The sequence below is a fragment of the Parasteatoda tepidariorum genome, chromosome X1 (genome assembly GCF_043381705.1).
Source record: "Parasteatoda tepidariorum isolate YZ-2023 chromosome X1, CAS_Ptep_4.0, whole genome shotgun sequence".
In the NCBI taxonomy this organism is placed as follows: domain Eukaryota; kingdom Metazoa; phylum Arthropoda; class Arachnida; order Araneae; family Theridiidae; genus Parasteatoda; species Parasteatoda tepidariorum.
Genome location: NC_092214.1, coordinates 62,121,580 through 62,145,690, shown reverse-complemented (window position 1 = coordinate 62,145,690; position 24,111 = coordinate 62,121,580). Strand labels below are relative to the sequence as shown.

Below are 24,111 nucleotides of genomic sequence, written 5' to 3'. Positions count from 1 at the left end.
ATTGCATTAAGAATATATTTGTCGATTCTTGGATCAAATGCAGAAGGAGAAAGATCTTTCTCCAGATTAAAATTGATAAAAAATTATTTGCTTTTAACAATGAATCAAGATCGTTTGGCATCGCTCGCACTTATGTCTATTGAATCGGACATTTTGCGTAGTTTGGAATTCGACAGCATAATACAAGATTTCGTTGAATCCAAAAATCGCAAAAAAGTAATATATTAGATCATAAGATTCTGCAAAATAATTTAATACCGTAAAATATTATATTTTTATTTGTATCTTCATAATTTTGTGCAAAATACACTTGTTTTTAAAGCTAAATTATTTTTGTCAAAAATTTTTTTTCTCCCAAGTTTTTCGTAGGCCCCTGAATTTCGTAGGCCCTAGGCACGTGCCTAGTGTGCCTTTAGGTTAATCCGGCCCTGCTTGCAACGCTACGCCCGTGCTTCTAAATATTTTTGGTAAGGTGAGTAGCACTTTAAATATTGTGGGAATCTACAACCGCCTCGGTAAATACCTAAACATCAAGTTTGTGTTCCTATTGTTCTTCGAAATCTCTAATAGTAGTAACAAAACTAAGACTCAGTTCGAATAAACATATTCCTGTCCTAATGTTAAAGATGCTGAACAAAAAGTTTAAAATTGCAATTAAAGTGAACATTAAGAAATTACTTTTCCATCATAAAATACGTAGAATTTTTTTTTCTACTTATGCAGATATAATAATTAGGTCTATGATTATTTTTATTTCTGTGAGAATTCGACTGAAGTCTATGTTTTTGTTAAAATTTATGTAAAAATGTTGAAAATTTTCACAGCAAAAAATTTAGCTTTCCTCTCCTTGAAATAGTGTCAAAATTTTCATTGTAATATATTTTTATTACTTTGAATTCTAAAAATATATTTTAGTAATTTGATTTGATATTAAAAACAATTTGATTGCTAACGTCACACTATATTAACTGTTGACCACGGTCCGGATATCATGCTTGGTAATGTTCTGAAGACAATCCTTACCTATCCTGAAAATAACTGTCGAGCTATTACGATTTAGATATAGAAAAGTAGATTTCGATTCATCAAGCGTTTAAACGCTTCTCAACTACCTATTAATTAATTTAAAAGGCGAACTTCTTTTAGTGCAATTGGAACAATAAACAGCCATAAAGAATTTCACTTTAGTATAAAATTAAATAAGTGCATTTTTCTAATTAATAATAGAAATATTTAGATTAAATCTCTAAAATAGTTTCAGAATTACGCATGACACTATCAACGAAATGACCCTGTCGATGAAATAACTTGTTGAAGAAATGACCCTGTCGAAGAAATGACTTGTCGACGAAATGACCCCGTCGATGAAATGACCCTGTCAACGAAATGACCCCGTCGATGAAATGACCCTGTCGAAGAAATGACTTGTCGACGAAGTGACCCCGTCGATGAAATGACCCTGTCAATGAAAAGACCCTGTCGACGAAATGACCCTGTCGAAGAAATGACTTGTCGACGAAATGACCCCGTCGACGAAATGACCCTGTCGAAGAAATGACTTGTCGACGAAACGACCCCGTCGATGAAATGACCCTGTCAAGGAAAAGACCCTGTCGACGAAATGACTTGTCGACGAAATGACCCCGTTGATGAAATGACCCTGTCAACGAAAAGACCCTGTCGACGAAATGACCCTGTCGACAAAATGACTTGTCGACGAAATGACCCTGTCGATGAAATTACCTTGTCGACGAAATGACCCTGTCTATGAAAAGACCCTGTCGACGAAATGACCTAGTCTATGAAATGGCCTGTCGTTGAAGTGATGTCGATGAAATGGCCTGTCGATAAAGTGATTGTCGATGAAATGAACCAAACCCGTTTTGTCATATAGGGTAACATGACATAATATTATACATTTATAAATTTGAAGTCATTCTGATCAAAAGTTTTAACAGACATAATATTTANTGTCGACGAAAAGACCCTGTTGACGAAATGACCCTGTTGACGAAATGACCCTGTCCATGAAAAGACCCTGTCGACAAAATGACTTGTCGACGAAATGACCCTGTCGACGAAATGACCCTGTCGATGAAATTACCTTGTTGACGAAATGACCCTGTCTATGAAAAGACCCTGTCGACGAAATGACCTAGTCGATGAAATGGCTTGTCGTTGAAGTGATGTCGATGAAATGGCCTGTCGATAAAGTGATTGTCGATGAAATGAACCAAACCCGTTTTGTCATATAGGGTAACATGACATAATATTATACATTTATAAATTTGAAGTCATTCTGATCAAAAGTTTTAACAGACATAATATTTAAAAATTTAAAGAATATCAATTTAACAGAATCTTTAAAAGAACAAGGTGAATTAAGAGTCTTAATTATTTTGTTAAATGCTGTGAAATGTTAAAATTAATCCTTATGTATTAATATTTTTAATATATATACATACATAATTTCATTCGAATAAATATTTCACTACTTAAAATTGTGGTTCAACTACAATTACAAGTTACTTATGAGGTGTTTTTTTCAGACCTTTCCTTCAAGTGCTCTTTTTTTTCGACTGCCCTCAAAACTAATCATTAATTGATATCAATTTGTACAGTTTTAGTCATTTCTATGGTACAAATCATTTTATAATTTCTGAATAGATTTTCAGTATTTCATATATAACATTTATAGTAATAAAACATAGAATACATATGTAAGGTTCAAATGTATATGAAAGGTTAAAAAATATGAAAGGTTCATTTGTAAAAAAGATAAAATTGATGACATTAAAATAATAAATAAACATATTTTATTAAATTTTTGACAAAATGCTGTTAACATACACTATTCCGAGGTCTTTGCCTATATACTAGCAAAAATGTGACAAATTGAACTCTTTTTCTCTTCTTTTGTATACTACTTTTAAAAATTTATTTATCTACTAGCTGGATACCAGTTCATCGCACAGGATAGAAAATAGAAAAGAAAAAACCAATAAATCGACATTAAACAGCAAGTATGTACCGAAACAATAAATAAAGTTAAAATAATCCATTTTTTAAATTTATTTACTATTATTTGTTGCCCTTTCCGATGACTTTACATTATTAAATTAGGCGAAACATATTTTTTAAGAAGTTCAAATTAAATAAAATAAAAATTAACAATGCATAGCTGCTGGCATGCTGCTATAACTCAAAAAATTGGGTTGGTTGTACAATGGTGGTTATAAAATCAAACTGGTTTTAAAGTTTTCAAATTCGTTTTTTCTTAATAGAGATTTTTATATAGTTATTTCCTGCTCTTGAATAATAGTTTGCAACCACAAATTTGTATATTTTTTTTAAACTAAATTCTCAAAGAAAAAGAGGATTCTAAAATTATAAATGAGGGCGTAGACCAAGGAGCATTCTGCACTGTATCAAGACATTTCCATTTTCATAATTATGTATTGAATGTTAGTAAAAGATATTGATTGTTAAATATAATTATTTTATTAGTGATGTCATGTTTTCGTTATCCATTAAGAAAAAGTTACCTTTATCGCTCTGTGTGTGTATTTTGGTTCATATATATACTACCGGTCAAAAGTTTGCAAAAATTTTGAAAACTGCAAAGAAAAGGTCTAAATTCAAATGTTCATAGAGCAGCGAAAAATCATTCAAATTGCATGAAAATTTGATATGTTCTAAAGTAAACCTTCTACAGTTAGTTACACATGATCAAATTGCAATACTTTGTTTTTTGCAAACTGAATTTATCTTTTCATCATGGGTTGTTTTTATGGTGAAAAAATTTTTTAAGTTTGAACACTTGCCAAACTTTCAAAAAAATTTTTTGTACTTTCTGTTGTTAATGGAAAATAGTTATTCAAACCGTTCTATGTAAGCCATCAAAATTTCAGATAGATTTGATTTTTTTTGCCAAAGTTATAGAATTTTGAAAAACGTGTACTTTTCTCGATTTTTGAGCATTATGCAGTCTTGGTTTATACATCTTCTACCAAAGAACTTTTTAATTTTAATGTTTTCTATATTTTCAAATAATTCGGGTTACAATCAGGACTCTGAGCTTGCCACGTCATTATTTTCAAACGGCCTTCGTTTTCTTTCTTTTTTTAAATAATTTTTGCAAAATTTTGACGTGCGCTTGGGATCATTGTCTTGCTGAAATACAAAATTTGGACCAACAACTTTTTCATCCAAAGGAATAGCATGACGTTGCAAAATAGAATGGTACTTTTTTGATTCATTATTCCTCTATTTTAATTAAATCTTNGTAATGTTGCTCGCCTCCGTGACTTAGGTTCACAGGTGCCCACTGGGTAACGCTAAATGAGCAACACTTCCGGCATTTTCCGAGGCGAAGAACGAGAGTTCAAGTGCCTGCCGTTATTAAAAAAAAAAAAATTAAATCTTCTACAGTATCGTTTCCAAAACATCCCCAAACCACTATGCCACCCCCTCCGTGTTGAACCGTTGGTCAAATGCAATTTGGTTGCATTCGTTCTCCTTCACGACGCCTTACAAACATGCGAGGTTTGTTCCCAAAAATGTCAAATTTTGATTCATCAGTCCATAGTACACTTTTCCAATCTGTGATTGACCAATGCTGATGTTTGCCAGCCCATTCTAATCATAGTATTTTATTTTTGGGTCTAAGAAGATGTTTCTTTGCTGCAACATGTCCGAATAAGCCAGCTTTACGCAAACACCGTTTTATTGTTGAAGTTGAATCTTTTTCTGAACCTAGGAATAATTTACACTTCAGTTGAGCAGGTGTATCGAATCGATTTTTTAAACTTGTAACAATAATTTTTCGATGATCTCGATTTGATGTAATCTTGGGCCTTCCGGAACGTGTACAATCAACTGTTTCATCGAACCTTTTAATTGTAGAATGAACGCATGCTAATGACACGTTTTCTAATGCAGCGATTTTGTCTATAGTGTGACCTGCTTTTCTTAAAGATACTATGGCTGCACGTTTTTCAGTTGATATTTCTTCTCTAGGAGACATATTTACAACGTTGCTTCAAATAAAATAATTTAATAGTAAAAAAAATTAGTCAATGAAATTTTATAGTACATTCTTCAAATTAACAATAAATATCGTTTCGTTAGCAAGAACAAACAAATTTTTGATGAAATGTGACATCTATGAGATATTATTTTAATTATATTCATAATAAATTCTTTGTAATAACAATAATTACAATAATGAATAAGAATATTTGTTTTATAATAAATATTAATTATTTGAAAATATAGAAAACATTAAAATTAAAAAATTCTTTGGTAGAAGATGCATAAACCAAAAAACTTAAGTGGAATGCTCAAAAATCGAGAAAGTACACATGTTTTTCAAAATTCTATAACTTCGTCACAAAAAATCAAATCGACCTGAAATTTTGAGGGCTTACATAGAACGGTTTAAATAACTATTTTTCATTAACAGAAAGTACAAATTTTTTTTTTTGCAACTTTGGCAAGTGTTCAAACTTAACAAATTTTTTCAATATAAAAACAATCCATGATGAAAAGCTGGATTCAGCTCGCAAAAAACAAAGTATTGCAATTTGATCATATGTAACTAACTGTATAGGGTTTACTTTAGAACATATCAAATTTTCATGCAATTTGAATGATTTTTTGCTGCTCTATGAACATTTGAATATAGACTTTTTCTTTGCAGATTTCAAAAATTTCGCAAACTTTTGACTGGTAGCGTGTATTATATATATATATACAGTACAGAACCCGTTATCCGGAAATCAGAAAACCGGAAAACCAAAAAACCGGAACGAAATTCGATAAATTTTCCCGGTATTTAAAAAAAAAAATTTTTTTTTTCCTCATAAGATTTTAGGATTTTTCTTTCTTTTTTGAAAGATGTTCACCTTACCATCATTTTGGAAATAATCATTAGTGTATTACTTCATCGTTTTTTTCTTCTTTTTAAGATTATTTCCAAAAAATTTTATTTTTTAGTTGNTATATATATATATTTATTTTGCAGTAACAATTTTAATAAGGGCAAGGAAAATTTGAATTTTTTTTTTCTCTAGTAACAGTCCAAGTATGTTCTCTTCCAATAAGTTTTATCTGACGACGACAATGGGTAGTCGTGTAAAGTCTAAAAATTGGGTCGGCTGATCACGACGGTAATAAAATAAAAAAGACATTTGTTTACGAAATTTTCTTGGGGGAGCAGGTTATCCATAAATACTCATTCTGTGCCTATGCCGCAAATGTTGTTTCAAAATTATACCCTGATAAATTTGGCCTGCCATGGTTCCGATTTAAACATGCATATCTGTTCTGGAGACCAGTATAATTCCACTCAAAACGAGCAATCCCGCATCACCGTAACAATGTCGTTCAATAATGTTGTCTAAAAAAAGTCTGATGTGAATCATACTGTAAGCGCAATCTAGACTGGATGCAAAACATCCCCACTGTGACACTTCCATATTAAAATTTAAAGAAGTCTTGCTTTCTACTTTTCATACCACAAGAAATATTTAACTAGTTTCATTTAAATTTTATATAGATTTTGTTCTTAAAAATTACTGAGTTTAATAGAATGTAAAAATTTTATACCTAAAATCAAAAACTGTATCAATGATTATAAAATTAAATAACAAAAAAAGATTTAATACATTGTTTTTGCCGTAAAAATACTTAGCAAGTGTTACATTTGGATGTGCCGATTTTCTGCTTCATAATATATTAATTGTAAAAGTATAGAGATTGTGAATCAAAAACTCAAATCCACTAAAAAAACATATGTTCACTCATAGATATGTCAACTTCCTTTTTGAGTTTATTTTACAAAATTATCGTTTTAGTTAATTCGTACTTATATCTTAAAAGCCTTCAAACCATCAAGTCTGCATCTTACAAGGAAATGGTTCCAAGTGTAAAACATAATCTTGATATCAAGCAAGATTTTGAGGCACTGAATTCAAATGAATATGTTACTTGCTTTGAATCCCCATGAATGAATTCTGTTTTGCCAAATTAAACGTTTTAAACAGCCTAATACAGTGAAACTTCTGAAACAGAACATCTTTATTGAGCAAACACCTCTATAAAGCAGCAACTCTTTTTATTCAACAACCACCTCTATTCAGCAATCACCTCCTTCAATGACCACCATTTTAATGCAATAATTTTTTACCCTATCAATGTAATGTTAAAAAGTCGACCAGGCAAACCTCTGTTTGCGACCACACTATTGAAGAATTTTCTTGTCTTCCCCTTGTGTAGAGTAAACAAAAACATGTTACAATCCAATTTTACAATCTAAATTTTTTGCCTATTACAGATGAAATAAATTCTATTTTAGTATCTTATGAAGACGTGAAGTCTATTAAATGATGGTCTTTTAAAAAATTATACATATAGGTCAGATAAGATGAAGGTTATTGCATATCTGCCAATTCTTCTGGTTTCCCCGGAAGATTTTTTTTTTCATATTTAAAGTGCTAGCAAAATTCATGTTATTTCCCTAAACTTTTTGAATTATATTAATAATTATAAATGAGTTTGACCACCAATACAACAAATATAAATAATTATAAATATAAAATAAAATAAATATAAATAATTACAACAAATAAATAAAAAGCATATTAGTCCTCACGATAGCGAATTTCAACCTGGTTAAAATATAAATATCTCTTTGAGTAAAACTGTTTTTCGGTAATTGTTTTACTACCACTTGGAAAATCCATTCTCGAAAAGAATGAATGTTGGCAGGTATGTTATTGATGTTGGTACAATGTCAATGAACTGGGAGGTACTACTATTTTTAAGAGTAGTCAAATCCACCAGACTGCTTTCACAGGACTCCAAAATGGACTTTTGAAATTACTTAAATTTGAGCAGGGAATTAATATTTCCTTCAATTGTAGAAAATGCACCATTGCCCAATTCATACCTAAACTTCTTCCTTGGGATCTTCTTCCAACTTGGGACATGTAAAGGAAAATTTACAATTAAATCTCATTCTTGCTTCAGACTTTTTTTATCTATTAATGGTCCAAAGGATCTAGTTTAGCCCAATGGCTAACCAGTTAAGGTAAAAAAAAACATATTAATTATGCAAAATAAACATCGTGATTTCAAATGTCTCAATGAAATTACTTTATTTTGTAAATAAATTTGTTTTAAGATGCTTTCCATTCTCAACAACATCTCTTGTAAAAGGCAAAACAAATAAAACCATGTCAATTAAAATGAAAAGTAGAATCACTAAACTTCCAAATTAAATAAATACAAATAAATAAAATACAGGCATTAAGTTTCCAGAAACCTTCACATAAAATATGTATCAGTCTTGCTCATCAAATAATATTTTTCTGAACTGTCTATAAAGCTACCTAAAATACTCGAGAACTGTGTGTTTATTAGGTTCTTATTTTAATTTAACAAGCATTTCTAAGTTGCTTCTCACCAGAATAAGTTTTAGTTCTATTTCTCCATTATTTATGAATTGTATTATGAAATAATATAATAATTATGAATAATATTATAGTATTATGTTGTGCTTTACAGAATCTGGTTGCTAAAAACTTCAAAAAAATTTATCCATAGAATAAAACCATTATGTATTTATCTCTTTAAATTATTAGTTTCATCTGGTTGCAAGAAAAAAGACCGTTTAGGCAGGGCTTGAAAAAACTCAGAAATATTACCCGTCCCCGAGGACGGCTTGTCCAACAATGTACCCGTCCTCCTTTGAAACTAACCCGTAGCTTCTAAATAAATAAAAATATAATTTTCTTTTATTTGTTACTAACATTTATATAATTTGCACAATGAATTTGTAGTTACTAGGATTACAAATACTAGGATTACATTATACAGTAATAAAAGAAATACTAGGTTACTAATAGTAAAACCTAGTATTTCTTTCATGAAATAATTTATTTCTTTTATGAAATAATTTAATTGACAAAGGTCAAGTTATCTGGAATGTCAATTTATCCGAGGGTACAGCGTTTTTTAACTGACTCAAATATGACGTTTGCTAGTTCCACAATCTGTGATAAGCCACTGTTCTGTGATAAGCCAATGGCTCTCAAGCCATTCGCTTATCTAGAAATGGCTCTCAAGCAAATTTTCTATGACTTCAGAAATACTACTATTTTTAGGGAAATTTTTTACAAGCGCTCTGAAGCTCAAATAATTAACATTAGAGCTAGTAAAATGAAATGTTTTACCCTTACATCCAGATTTACAATTACATTTTGGTACAAAATGTACATTTTCAAATTAATCATAATAAACAAAAATACAAAATTTTCAAATAAAAAGCTGTCAATATTAAGACAATAATAAAAATAATTTGACTCTACAAAAATGTGCCTTACTAGAGATTAGTTTTTTATCTTTATAGGTTTAAGTTTCAAATAAAACTAAACTTACCAATGGTATGCATTGAAATGAAAGTAGACTAATCCAAGTCCATACATGAAAGTTGAGTTCTGAAAGATTAAAAACATCACAGAAATGAATATACAATGAATTAACATTAACAAAAACTTTTCTAAAAAGAGTCTATCATATTTAGTTGGTAGCATAGTCAAGGAAAGAGTTAAAACTAATTAAATTTCATGTTTTGATGATTTCTATTTGGTGTTCTCTTGAAATAAACATATTCAATCTAAAATTTAAAGAAAATCAAATAAAAATAAATAATCCTCAAAATTTTGTTACAATTTATTTGATAAATTCAAATAAAAATGACTAAATTTTTAGGATATTTAATTTCAGTCATTTAACTCAGGTTTTATGTGTTACTTATTGCATAAAAAAAAATTAAATTAAAACTAATTAAATTTCATGTTTTGATGATTTCTATTTGATGTTCTCTTGAAATAAACATATTCAATCTAAAATTTTAAAAAAATCAAATAAAAATAAATAATCCTCAAAATTTTGTTAAAATTTATTTGATAAATTCAAATAAAAATGACTAAATTTTTAGGATATTTAATTTCAGTCATTTAACTCAGGTTTTATGTGTTACTTATTGTCTTTTTTTTGTAATCAATAATAATTTTAAACCATATTTCTTCCATCCTACCACTTTATTATTTTGCAATATCAAAGAGAAGAATACTTACTTTTGAAAATTTACATCATACTATGCAGCTAATATTTTTTTGACTATGTGATAACACATTGTACTGACTAATTCATTTAATATATTCTACAAAAATCTCTCTTTTAGATACAGTACTGTGCTTCAAATAATTTATTGTAGAATTGATGAAAACTCATTTACTGTTTAAAATTTGACATGGAAAAAACTTTTCAAACAAAAATTAAAATTCAATACTTTTCTTTGTTTATTCTATATATAATAAATTTCATTTTTATGCAAACAGAAACTTTCTGAAACATTTTCATCTACCTTAAAAAACTTGATTTAATCTTCAACATCAGTAATCATTTACATTATATCAACATCAGTCAGCACACAGGTATCCAATAACCCGACTATATTTCCTCATTAAAAAAATAAAGTCTTTACTACATTTCAGTTGCAGGTTCAGGATTCCTACATTTTAGTTGCAAGTACAAAAATTAATTCCAAAATTATTTTCCTCTCTTAGAATTGTTTCAGAAACTCAACCAAAACCTCACTTGATAATTGCAGTAATCAAGGTTAAAGAATATTTTCTTTCCTTATTAAACCAATAAAAAATTTAGTGTTTTATTATTTTCAAGGGCCTTGTTGACATATAGAATACTGTATTAAAATGGCGTAGATAGGCTATTCCTAAGGTCAAACACAAGGGTGAGAAGACAGGAGCAATTGTCCTGGGATTCAGGAATGCTGAGGGTCTGATTGAACTTTCAAACAAAAAATGTAGCATTTTTTTAATAAAATTTTAAAAAGATTAGAGAAATCCTTGTTAAATAAAGACATAAGCACTTATGAAAAATTTGACAATTAATCATTTAGTATGTTTTTTTAAACATATATTCTGCAAAGCAAAGGAAAACTACAATTTTGGAAAAAGTTTTCTAAATATCTCACAAAATATATTTGTGTTTTAAACATGGGATCTTCAGTAAATTTTGTCATTATACACATAAAACTTGTGTCTCATTAGCTCTAATATAAAATGTTTAAAAAAATGTGGTTAAGACATTTAGAACATATAAATTTGTATGAAATCAGTTCTATAATTTTATTGGGTTAGCAATCAAATTTATTGTAGCTAAAACATTAGAATTTCATTTAGCAAATATACGAAAGAAATTATTACTTTCCAGTGATGTTCATTCAAACAAAAGAACTTTTCATAAGCTGATAAAGCTAAAAAAGAAGAAAAAAACAATATTATTTTGAGAAATAAAAATATAAGTACACAAATATTTAACATCAGAACAGTAATGTTATGGTTATAACTGGGAAAAAAAATAAGCATGATAGAGAGACAAAACTACACCAACTTTTTACTTATTTACAAATAAGCTAAATTAAAGTTACATGAAGTAAAAATTTTATTTAAAATTGGAATACTTAAATTGAAACAATTAACATTGCCTTTTTTTCTTTCAAATTATTTATTTTAGTATGAGCCCAGCCTATTTAATCATTAGCTAATTTTTATTTTGAAATAATGATTAATAAATAACGTTAATAATTCTTCATTTAATTGAAAACATAATTAAAATTTAATAATTTTTAAGTTATATTTATTAAAAATTAAACAAACAATATATCAAAATCGGTATTCCATACATTATAGGAGACAATAATTAGAATTGAAAAATCTAAGACAAATGTTTTATACCCTTTTCCATAGAGCATTCTACGTTAATACCATAAAAAATTAGCCATTAATATTTGCAAAGTGTCATGTGGCAAGTCAGGTGCACACGGTTTTGCTAAAAATTAAGAAATATTAAGAAAGCTTTGAAATTTATACCTTTTTTACAAAGCCAATCCCAATTCACAACTTGTCATTGTAATATGGGGAGAGTAGTTACAGACCATGTCAACCGTCATCTATGAAAAGGTACCCCGACATAGAGTCGAGTTAACATGTCTTATATACTAGTGAATTGTAGTTGTAATTTTGTAGTGGTAGATACGCTACAGTAACTTCAATATTTGAAACAAGTTAACAAGAGTAACTAATGGATCGTTTACAGTTTCTGAGAGTTAAAAGTGCTAATTAAACACCAAGTAAGAATAACACATTTACATTTATTGATGATCACTTACTCTTTCACTCACTAAATTTCATATATATATTTTTCTGGAGGCACAGCTTAACATTTATTTAATTAATTGAACTATTTAAATTTAGTTGATTATTGAGAGTTTAACAATTTTATAACTTAACTATAATGTAACTAACAGTTTACTTGAATTATGAATTGTGATATTTGATTCTAATAAACATTAATGTGATTTGCTTTTTTAAGTACATCAACAAGCTATAAATTATGATTTCAAAGTATTTATACTGAAATTGTAATAATGCCTTACTGAAATTTATAAAACATAGTCATAAACTTTAATATATAAGTTTCCAATTTGTTCTAGATAAATTGGAAACAATAAATCAGAAATTATCTTGAATATAAGTAATTATCTGAATATAAATAAATTCAATGGAATATTTTGAGTCAACTGGTAAGTCTGAAATAAAATAAGTTTGCAAACATTTTAAATTAATTACAGTTATTTAATTTCTGTGAGTTACAGTTCAATCACATTGCTGAATATATGTAAGTGACATTTGTTAGTTTAAACTTTTGATATTAATTAAGCTTTTTTTCCGGAAAATGTTGACAGGCCATAAACTGAATATAGCAAAAATTTTATTACAATATGTTGATATGTGATATTGGAAATTGCATTTATATTACAAAAAGTAACTGTTTGTTGCATAATGTGTCGGGTCCTGTGTCTCAGTTTTATTGCTGGTGTATTTCTCAATGCTTGTGTTGTGCCTTATGACCTGCTACTTCTTGGTAGCCATCAGTAACTTTTTATAGTTCGCCTCATTATACATCAAATTAATAAAAGTAACATATAAAATGCATAAATTGCTATGTATATGACTATGAAGACTTTACTCAAATAAATCAGGCATCCTATGTAACCTTAGGGCATCATTCGAAAGAAGTTATTTTTTTAAAATTACTACATTATATAATAGTAAATAGTCATCTTTTATAACTAGCACTTCTCCTAAGAAAATTTGAAGCAGATTTCCTACAAATACATTTTAAAATAATTTAAATTCTGAATGTAAATAGCAAATCTTGACACTACAATTAAAAACTTTTTCCTTGAATCCTATAACAAAGAAATAAAAATGTATAAGAACATGTATGGAATAACTTACCTTTAGGATAATCTTCCAATATTAAATTTAAATGTCCTAATTTACAATAAATCTTTATGTGAGTGTCAATATTCTTTTGTTTGGATGTTTCTTCAGTTTGCTTTAGAGAATTTAAAATGGATTGGTTTGTCCAATTATTTTCCTCACTCTCACTAGACTCTTCAGTAGTAATTTTTGAAAGTTTCTCAGATATTGTTTCAACTTGTTTGTTTGATGTAGATACATCATTTTCTTTGTAGTTGACTAAAACTCGTTCTAAGCATTTGACAGCCTATAATTAAAACCAAGGTGAGAATTAGATTTTTTCCAAACAATAGGGAGGTAGTGACTGCAGAAATTACATGTCCCATTTAGCAAATAAAACTAATAATAGAAAATAATTAAATACAATAGGAGATTGAAAATATCTGAAGAACAAATTTTTGCATATTTTATAGTGCATATAGTACTATCAAAAGTTCAGTACTCTTCTTAAGAAGTTTTTTAACTTAATATTAACATTTCATGCGACATTAAATTACTAAAAAAAAGGTTGTAGTTGCTGTTGGAAAACACAATGCACTGAAAAACTAATGACTTGAGATGAAATTTAATTTACGTATCTTTTTAAGTCATGGCAGTATAATTAATGAGATAGCTAGAGAAGGAAGCAGGAAAATCTCTGATTATAGAAAATAGTAGCCCTTCTTTGTATCACATTAATTATAGCCTCTGATTAGGTTAAAAAATGTAAGGCTAAAGTTGGGTCATAACTGGAAGAAAGCTGTATCATAACTGGCAGAGTTAAAGCTAGTTTTAACTTTTCCAGTTATGACTCTCAGTGTCTGGTTTTGAAAAGTCTCTAGAAGCGTTATTATTTTAGCAGAAACTGAGACCAGCAGCACCTCAGTACAATAGTTCAAAATTGGTTGAATATATGTTTTATAAGTTAAATTTAGGGTGACTTCACTGCAGCCCCATTTAACATCAGCAAGATGCTTATGAAATGGAAGCCTTTTTCTGGATTTACAAATTGCATGCTCAGTATGTATTTGCCAAGTTAACTTTTTGTTAATAACACATTCCAAGTATGAAGAAGTATCACTAAGTTGTAGGCTTTTACCATAGTAAATCAGTTCAAGAGCAAAAATTGTTAACTATAAGAGTAAACTATAGAGCACAAATCTTATCAGTGTTTACAGACATGTTACTTTCAGTACACCACCAATAGAGTTCCCCCTAAGAATAAAAAAGGGCAGGGTGCTTCATCACAGAAAAGGGTACTTAAAGTTTTGAAAGGGCAGGGCACATACTTACCACCGTTAAAATTTATCAAAGTGTGTAATATTATACAACTTAATGTAATCCTCAATTTTTTATACTATTTTATGTGCATATTTCACGAAGTAGTTCTCAATCATTATCAAAATAACAGAAAAATTTGAAGCTTTCAAAAAAATAATTAAAGGCAAGCTAATCTCTGTGTATAAATCTTCTTCAAAAAAAGCAAACTAAAAAAAAAAGAAAAAAGGATTAGTTACTAAACAACTTGAAAGCTTTTTTTTGTTATTATTTTAAACTGAAAATTATGAGAAAATAAATAAACATTTAAAGGTGCATTTTAAAATAAAAGGTATTTTTAAAAAAATAATAAAATTTAAAATCACTAAAAAACCGAATACAAGATATGAATATCTCTGATACTGAATATTATGCAAAATTTAAATATATAACTAGACAACACAAGAAAAGTCTTACTAAAATGAAGGAATGAAATTAAAAATAAAGTTAAATAATTATCAAAGACTAAATAAATCAGAGGTGGATACTTGACATTTGGTTAAGAAAACAGCCTTTATCTAAAAAATGAAATAAAAAGGCAGTATTCTTAAGGGATGGCAAATTATTTTTACCAAAAGGGCAAAGAAGGATCATTTACAGAGATCAAAGGGCAGGAGGGGTGCCCTTCTTAAAACGCTTAGGGAGAACACTACTACTATCAAAGTCTCTCAAGTTCAGAATTTAAGACTAAGCTAAGTTTGTGCTTCTTCAGCAAAGGCACTCTAGAGTACTAAGTTGTCAGTGAATAAAACCGCCCTAATTAAGCCATCAGATAGTAAAATTTTAATAAGATCATTTATATAAATATTACATAAAATTGTACTCAATATTGTACTTTGTGTAACCAAGTTTTTCTTAGTTTAAAATTTTAGACACAGTCTCTAAATCGAATAGCACAAAACCGCTGCACTAAAAAGTTTTTGAGCCACATTAGCACCCTACCACCAATACCCATGTCCTATAACTTCTGATTTTTAGAGAATGAACATTATTAATTTTAACTATTAATTTTTATTTCAAACTACAATGGTACAGAGTGAAGAAAAAAACAGAGCACCCTGGATAAATTTTGATCTAGCGATAGGATTTTTACGTACTAAGACTCAATCTTAAAGGTTCATGCGCTTTACCATAAATATTCCAATTAATTAGTGAAGATGGTATTTTAAAATACTAAATCAAACACAAAAACACACTTTTACTGAATAAACATACCTTTTTTGTTGAATTTAGATTCTTGACACATAAAATATGAGTGGTAGACACAATCTATTGTCCCATTAGTTTGGTAAGGAGAGTGGTCAAATGTTAAACCCTTAATTGTCAATTTTACTTTTTGCATATTTAACCATTTCTTGAGAAATTTTCAAGAAAATCAAAACTTTAAAACATTTACTCAAACTTCGAAGACAATTTCTCAATCAAATTAAGGCAAAATAAATTTTAAAAATTTACCCTTCTTTTTTTTTTTTTTTTCANTTTTTTTTTTTTTTTTGTCACTGTATCATTTGCTCGTAATATACATCTTACTTGTTTTAAAAGAAAATATAGTTGATTTGACTCAAATTGGTAATGATGAAACAGATTATAACTCTTACAGTAATTTAGTTTTTCAGTATTCATATATAACAGTTATTATTTTTCTTAATATGCCATTATTCAACCAGGAATCCCTTCAATATGTCAACAAAAAAAAAATTCTGAATATCATTCAAGACCCATAGAATTACTTTTTAGATTTAAATTTACCAATTTTTCAAAAGATTTTCATTATTATCAGTATAACAATTTTTACTTCGAGTAGCTATTTTTTAATTAAATTTTTTATTTATTTTATGCCACTATGAATTCATTTAATACATAGAATGTACATGCTGAATTCTTTTCAACCAGATAATCATGGAATAGCTTTCTTATTTTCTTTTATTTTAACTATACATTCTAATTTGAGTAAGACATGCTCAATGCTTTAACAAAATAAAGAACTTAACTCCATTAAAAAAAAATGGGGTTAAGTAAAGTAGTACAGTTATACTAATTAAGCATATGACTATTATAAAAATTTTGATGAAAAATTATTTACCTTCACAATAAGAGCCTTTTTCTTAGCATTTTCCGGCATATTTAACTTCAAAAATCCATACAAGCGGCTGAAAGCGGAAAAAAAATCAATAAAAACAATAATGCAACAAAAATTTTATTTTTTCCTTGGACAACAAATTACTGAAAGATCAGAAATGTTATAGTATTTAAGTTTACATTTTACTTGAAACTTGTAAGAAGAAATTGAAAATTTAATTACAATAAAAAAAATTCAATGTTTATTAATTGAATATTTGTGCTCCAAAAAATAAGAACATGAATTGTAAGTTGAAAATGTATGATTTTGAAATTCCATTTCACTTAATGCAAATATAATTTTATTTTAATTATTAATTGTCTAAAGCTCAAGAAAGAAATTATCACTTTCCTGAATAGTTATTTTCCACTTAAACCCAGAAATACTCAGGGATCCATTAAAATAGATGTTTATGGGGACATTTGCCTCTATTACCTATTGAGACTGATCTTTGAAGGCTCTGACGTTACATAAAATTGCAATGGAAAAGATTGTGCTTCAACTCACAATAAAAGATAGTGCTGTATCCATTGATCTAGAATCAAAAACTGCCCCTTCAGCTTCGAACTATAGTATCATAATAACTTTGAAGTTGTAGCTAGTTATGAGCTAGCTCCTGCCCAAGCATGTTGCCTAAGGGCCATGCTCCTCCATTGTTTGCTCATGCAGGTTGCCAAGAGCAATGTATAATTTATTCATCATAATTTATTTAAATTGTATTTACTGTGTTATAGAAATTATTATTTAATTAAATTGTTTAAAAGTGATATTGATATCCTCTTCTCAATCTCACAGTTATATCACTCATTGGAAGAACTTTCTTTTATTGCCAGGCTAAAAGTTACAACATGCAGCTATGTATTTCTAATATTTGATGCTATTTGAGCTCTTATACGCCCTGTTTCAAATAAACCAAACAAAGCCATCGGCAGAACTGACAAAATAATTAAAATCCTAAAAGATGAAAAAGAAATTGTAGTTTCTATCAACAGACTGAAACCAGTTTTATTGCAAATAAGTGATTCTCCTATCAAACCACCACCACAACAGATAAAAAGATTGTAACAACCTCCTTTACCCTCCTGAACAACAAAGTAGACATCTAGAAGAAGAAGAATACTGCCAGTTCATCTCTCCAAACGCTTCGCTTTAAGGGGGTACTGAAATGGCCACCAAGAGATGGTTCTGACAAGGTCAACAATAGATGGAGCTATACACACTAATCTAATCAAAAACTGGAGCCATGCTCCTCCATTAATTACTGATGCACGTTGCTGAGGAGCATGCTCCATCGCAATTTATATTTTTATAGTTACCAAAAAATTGCTATTTAATTTAATTAATTTAAAATGACGTAAATTTCAACTCTTCAATCTCAAAGTTACATCAATGTAAAGTAATGCTTTTTAGAAAATAATCTGCTATTTTTATAACTGATGTGAGATATCAATAGTAACTCATGGCGGTTAGATTAAAATTTGCTTACCTTTAGCCAACACCACTTGTGCTAATTATGAAAATAGTACTAAGTGTCAATATGAAAAAAAGCTGCAGTTTTGTTAATACGAAAAATGTTTGTCCACACTACATTGATTGGGTTCATAAACATTTGCAAATTGTGAAAATTATTTGACAATAATTTTCATTCAAGTAGAAAAATCGCACCAAATTGGCAATGTTTAATAATAACTTTTAAGTCTTAAGACTATTTAATGATTAAATAAAGCTATTTGTCTAAATATCTTTACTTGAATTCTTACCCCCAATGTTTCCTATTTCTAGTGGCATTCCTAGGAATACTAATGCTATTTGGCTTCTCTCTCAGTTACTAAATTTAATAATACGTTCTAAAATTAGTATAACTAAATAAAGTCAGTATTCCCAGATTTATAAATAAATGCCAAATCTCTTCTAGGTTTTTTTTGAAGAATTTTCTTACAAGTATTATTTTTATGAATCTATCTTATTTTGCAAGAATCGCTCTCAAGTACATTTATTAAATTGTAGATTAAGAACAAGAAAGAACTAAGGAAAGGCTATTACATGCTTCATATGAGTGATTTGGGTATAAAACAAGCTTCCCATTGTAGTATAAAAAGATTTATTTAATACAAATGAGAAATTCCATCCATTAAAGAGAATAAAAAAGCCAAGTTGTTGAAAAATTAAGAATTGTGAATTTCTTGTCTCAGGCATGAGGTTAAATCAAAACCAAGATATATCAAAGAAAAAAGAAACTGTTAGAAATAAAAAGTATAGATTATTTGGTACTGTTTTTTGCTTTTTCATTAGAGTAATTACAGTACAAAATTCCATATCCGGACGTTCGTTTAACGGAAACATCCATTTTCCATTTTTAATAGTAATGAAAATTAGAAACTTTAATTCAAAAAAGATGACAAACTTGCATACATATAAAGTTTTAAATTTCTTCCTAATTGTAGCAAATGAACATTTTAAAACTTATTGTAAAGTTAAGGAATAGACCTTTAAACTCATAGATAGTTAAGGAATAGAATTACATGTTATTACCTAGCAAGATGAATGTTAAAATGTACTTATACAGCAGGGAACCGATTATCCGGAATGATCGGGACCATCGATATTCCGGATAACTGATTTTTCCGGTTTTCTGAATCGCTGCAAAAAGCCGTTTTTTTTATTGTTAAACCCAACAAAAAAAATTGGAAATAATTTTAAAAAGAAGAAAAAACGATGAAGTAATACACTAATGATTATTACCAAAATGATGGTAAGGTAAACATCTTNTTTTTTTATTGTTAAACCCAACAAAAAAAAATTGGAAATTATTTTAAAAAGACGAAAAAACGATGAAGTAATACACTAATGATTATTACCAAAATGATGGTAAGGTAAACATCTTTAAAAAAAGAACAAAAAATCCTAAAATCCTATGAGGAAAAAAATATTTTTTTTTAAAATAGCGGGAAAATTTTTCGTATTTCGTTCCGGTTTTTTGGTTTTCCGGTTTTCTGATTTCCGGATAACGGGTTCTGTACTGTATTAGGGTGACCTGGGGTAATTCCTGATCAAAAAATGCAAACATCTATTTTGTGAAAAAACTATTCAAGATAAAATTTTAATATTTACTGGAAGTTTGAGGCTATATGAGATGAGTCCTATGCCTCCTTCTTTTGTTTGAAAATCTAATTAGAATTTAAAAGATTTTAAATTTTTAGTGATCAGGAATTACCCCTGGTCTTGATCATTTCTGGGGTAATTCCTGATCACTTCTGGGGTAATTACTGATCACCAGTTTTTATTGTAAAGGGGCTGTTTAAAAATAATTATATAATGGTAATTAACAAATAAGACATCAAGATCAAACAAATAAACCAAAAAGATATGTTTAAGCAGCTAATAAAACTATTTATTTAAAAGCAAGAAGAAAGATTAACACTTTAAATTGCAAAAAATCTTTGCATCATGCCATACATTTTAGGCAATCAACCAACTCATTCTCATGTTCTGCTGAAATATAAGAGAGTTCCCTCATGGATTACTTTTGCTGGATTTTTTAACTTCATTAAGTGAAAGTGTAAAGTAAAGTAAGGTATGTCAACTCAACAGCTCTGGCAGCAGCTCTCACATTGAAATTTTCATTTTCAATCATTAAAAGAAATTCACTAATTTTGCTTTCTAGAAGCTTAGTATCCTTTTTAGGCTAATAATTTCTCACCATATTTATACTAAGCTAATTTATAAACTTAAAAATTATTCTAACAATGTACACACATAAAATTAAGATAGAAGCAAGGTATGACAAACCAGAAATGGTGCAAATCAGAATACAGTCTTGTATACCGTTAAAAACAAATTTTGTGATGACAGTTAAAATATATTTTATAGTTGTTCCACTTAATAAATATGAACTGTTATTTAAGAAAAGACAATTAGCTATTTATTAGCTATTTTATATACTATTTATAAGAAGAAATGACAATGATCAGGAATTACCCCAGTGATCAATAATTACCCCATCTGTAGAGGGCAACATTTGATACAGTTTTCTATAATCAATTATAATGTTTACAGTAGATGTGAAACAATTAAACAAAAGCTTACACTATTTTTATGTCAAAGAAATATAAAGTAACTCAAAATATTTATTATTAAGAGAAGGAGGGGTTGCAGCTTTGCAGAAATGTGCACATTTTGAAACCCATCATTGAAATTGAAAATACAGAAAGCAGTTTAAAAGATACTTATTTTGTTAGATAAAGCAATATACTTTAGTAAAGTGTACAAGCATTCTTGTCCATGTCTCAAATTAAAAAAAATAAATTTTTTTTAAAAATATAACATAGGTGATCATTATTTACACCAGAAACAGAGTGATCGTGAATTACTCCGGGTCACCCTACGTAATAAAAATTTAAAATATATATAGATAAAGGCTTAAAACTTCTAATAAGGAGAAATCTTAAACACGAAAACTCATCATCATTGTAAACAAAATTGTTCAAAATTATTCTAAATAGAAATAACTATTCAATTTTATTTTAAAAAGACCTTTTTAAAAATAATGTTGTTAATACCATGAAGTTTAAGCCATATTTTAGATGATTACAGACACTATCTATGATAAGATTGTAAACTCTATGAGAGGACACTAATTGAAAAATTACAGTTGAAAATGTTTCCCTAACCCATAGCTGCGAAAAATGTCTATGAATTTTTCCATTGGTGGATAAAGAATATACTACAGATGACCTGCCGAAAGAGATAAGCTTCAGCGACCGGCAACCTTTTTATTTTGATAGTGACCAAATGTTACAGTTGAATTGCAGAAACTGTCTACTGCATAGCGATCGAACAAGAAAGAAAGATATGAATCAAAGTAGTTTGTTTCATTTACTTAGGAGTTTAAATTAAGTTCTAATGAATTTAAATCAATGCCAAATCTGAAAGAATGTCTTAAGTGCTTATTAGTGTATAATGGCATGTGATTTTGTAGTAAATTTCTCTCCAACAACAGATGTAGTCTAAGAATACCATTTGAAAAATTCCCAGTCTACTATTAACCATTTTGTCACTGACTACACAAATTCCAAAAAATTTCATTGATACAATTTTACAATGCATTACAATATCGGTATTCACTTCTTTTAAGTCCCATTTTTACAGTTTATGCCCTCACATTTTAAACAAAATTGCTTCTTAGTTCATACATTTCATATACAGCTAGAAGTAAACTATTTCTTAATACTAAAAATAAAATAAACTATAAGCAAAATAACTATTTTTCAAGACTTATTAGATGCCATAAGTAGAAAACAAACAGCATTTTTCTTATAATAGTATAATATTTAAATTTATTAAAATATTTTTGAAATGTCATACTTAAGCGCTGACTGAGCTAGGATTAAGTGGAGCTTGAATTTCGGTTATTTGGATTATCAAGACTCAACTATAAAAATTTATAAGGATTATTTGTTAATACAAATTATAAAAAAAAAAAATTACCTTAGAGAAATGCAATTGTAAAAAAATTAACGCAAATTTTCTTTTTCATATAAAGATTTTTAGTGGTTCTCAAACTATTGTGCAGAAACAAAATATGAAGGGACTTCTTACAGGTTAAATTACAATTAATTCATAGAAAATACAAATCAATTCTCTTTCTCAGGAAAAAACTTAATATTTACCAAAATTTTGAGAAATAAATCTTGGAAAGACATTAAAAGAAATCACTTGGGACAAACTCATAGGCATCACCATCACATTAATTTGAAGTACAAAAATCTGACAGTGTTATTTAGCAATTTCAGTTGGTGCAGGCAGGTAAAGATCTCTAAAAGAGGTATATTTGAAAGTGTGATGTAACAAGGCAATATCCAAAAAATAAACTATTATTGAACTGGACACATCTCGTAATTATTCCTTATTCCATAACAATACAATTTAATAACATATGCAAAAAGAAATTCAGTAAGGAACCGATTATCCGGAAGGGTCGGGACCATCGATAACTGATTTTTCCGGTTTTCTGAATCGCTACAAAAAGCCGTTTTTTTTATTGTTAAACCCAACTAAAAAAAATAATAAATTTTGGAAATAATCTTAAAATAAGAAAAAACGATGAAGTAATACACTAATGATTATTTACAAAATGATGGTAAGGTAAACATCATTAAAAAAAGAAAGAAAAATCGTAAAATCTTATGAGGATAAATGGCGAGAAAATTTATCGAATTTCGTTCCAGTTTTTTGGTTTTCTGATTTCCGGATAACGGGTTCTGTACTGTACTACGAATTGAAGCTACTAATCAAATATAAAATCAGCACAAATCGCAAATTAAATTTAAAAATTTGTAGTGCTATTAAAAAAAAAATTTTAAGAATAAAATAATTCATTTCTCGAGTAAAAAATATTTTATTAACCCAAGTTCTAAAATGAAGAACTACTAAATATTTCAGAAAGATATTTCATAAAATATAAGATTCCTTCCTTATATATTGAAATAATTTTATACCTGTCGATTTCTGCCAGGACTAGCAATTCCTCTGATGTGAATAAGGCAGTTGTAGATGTTGCTTTATCGTTCGTAGAGTTTTCTGAGATCATACTTATGCAACCACAAACAGTTGATTCGGAGTTAAAAAGGTAAATAAATTTTAAATTAAAAGTTAAATTTTTTTACAAACAAAGTATATTACGACAAATATATCGTATTTAAATTGCCGCTTTGAAGTGCTACTTTACAAACATAATATCAAAACAATTACAAACAAAAAGCCGTAATTATTGTAATGTAAATAGTATTTTAATAATATTCAATTAGTTTTACGCATTGATTGTAGGAAAACTTCATTAGATATAAATGTATTTATTAAAATTATGTAAGAGCATAGAACCATCTTCTGCTCCTTTTTGTTTATATTTTTGGGAAGTAGAAAGTTTCCGTCCGTCTCGCTTTGCCCTCTGCTAACTTATCGGAGCGAAATAGATCTTAATCAATATACAATGTAGAGGACACTAGCAGCAGCAGTAGGTAGGATTTTAGAAAGCTATACCTCGCTAATTAGCAACATGTTTAATTATCCTAATAGCAATATGAAGCAATCTATCAAATTTCTAAAACATGTTTATGTCTTTTCTTCTTTACTTAAAAATCATATTCAATCATTTCTGATATGTTACTTTCCCCTCCGCAGAGGATCAAAATTGTGATGGCATGTCTTCGGATCATCCTCCGGGATGTTTCCCAGACCGTCGCCAATAGCCCATTGTGCAGCTCTAGTGCGACGTAAATTAAC

At 28.6% G+C, this 24,111-nt stretch overlaps 2 protein-coding genes across 4 annotated transcripts in view; one reads left to right on the top strand and one right to left on the bottom strand.

Moving 5' to 3' along the window:
* The window catches only part of LOC107452612 (Utx histone demethylase), a 129,960-nt gene extending 106,171 nt beyond the window's left edge, over positions 1-23,789 (bottom strand). For 2 of the 3 annotated variants that reach the window (XM_043054385.2, XM_043054393.2), the window contains exons 1-6: positions 23,328-23,789; positions 16,795-16,861; positions 13,392-13,662; positions 11,295-11,344; positions 9,442-9,500; positions 7,952-7,981 (exon numbers count right to left, since the gene is read on the bottom strand). In XM_043054385.2, coding sequence (XP_042910319.1) covers positions 7,952-7,981; positions 9,442-9,500; positions 11,295-11,344; positions 13,392-13,662; positions 16,795-16,861; positions 23,328-23,419 — 569 coding nt within the window. In that variant the 5' untranslated portion in view covers positions 23,420-23,789. The remainder of the gene's footprint in view (positions 1-7,951; positions 7,982-9,441; positions 9,501-11,294; positions 11,345-13,391; positions 13,663-16,794; positions 16,862-23,327) is intronic. The other variant, XM_016069136.3, reaches the window with a different exon arrangement.
* LOC107452629 (protein disulfide isomerase CRELD1) overlaps positions 1-24,111 on the top strand; it is a 111,961-nt gene that overhangs the window by 38,939 nt on the left and 48,911 nt on the right. The gene's annotated exons all lie outside the window — the stretch shown is intronic.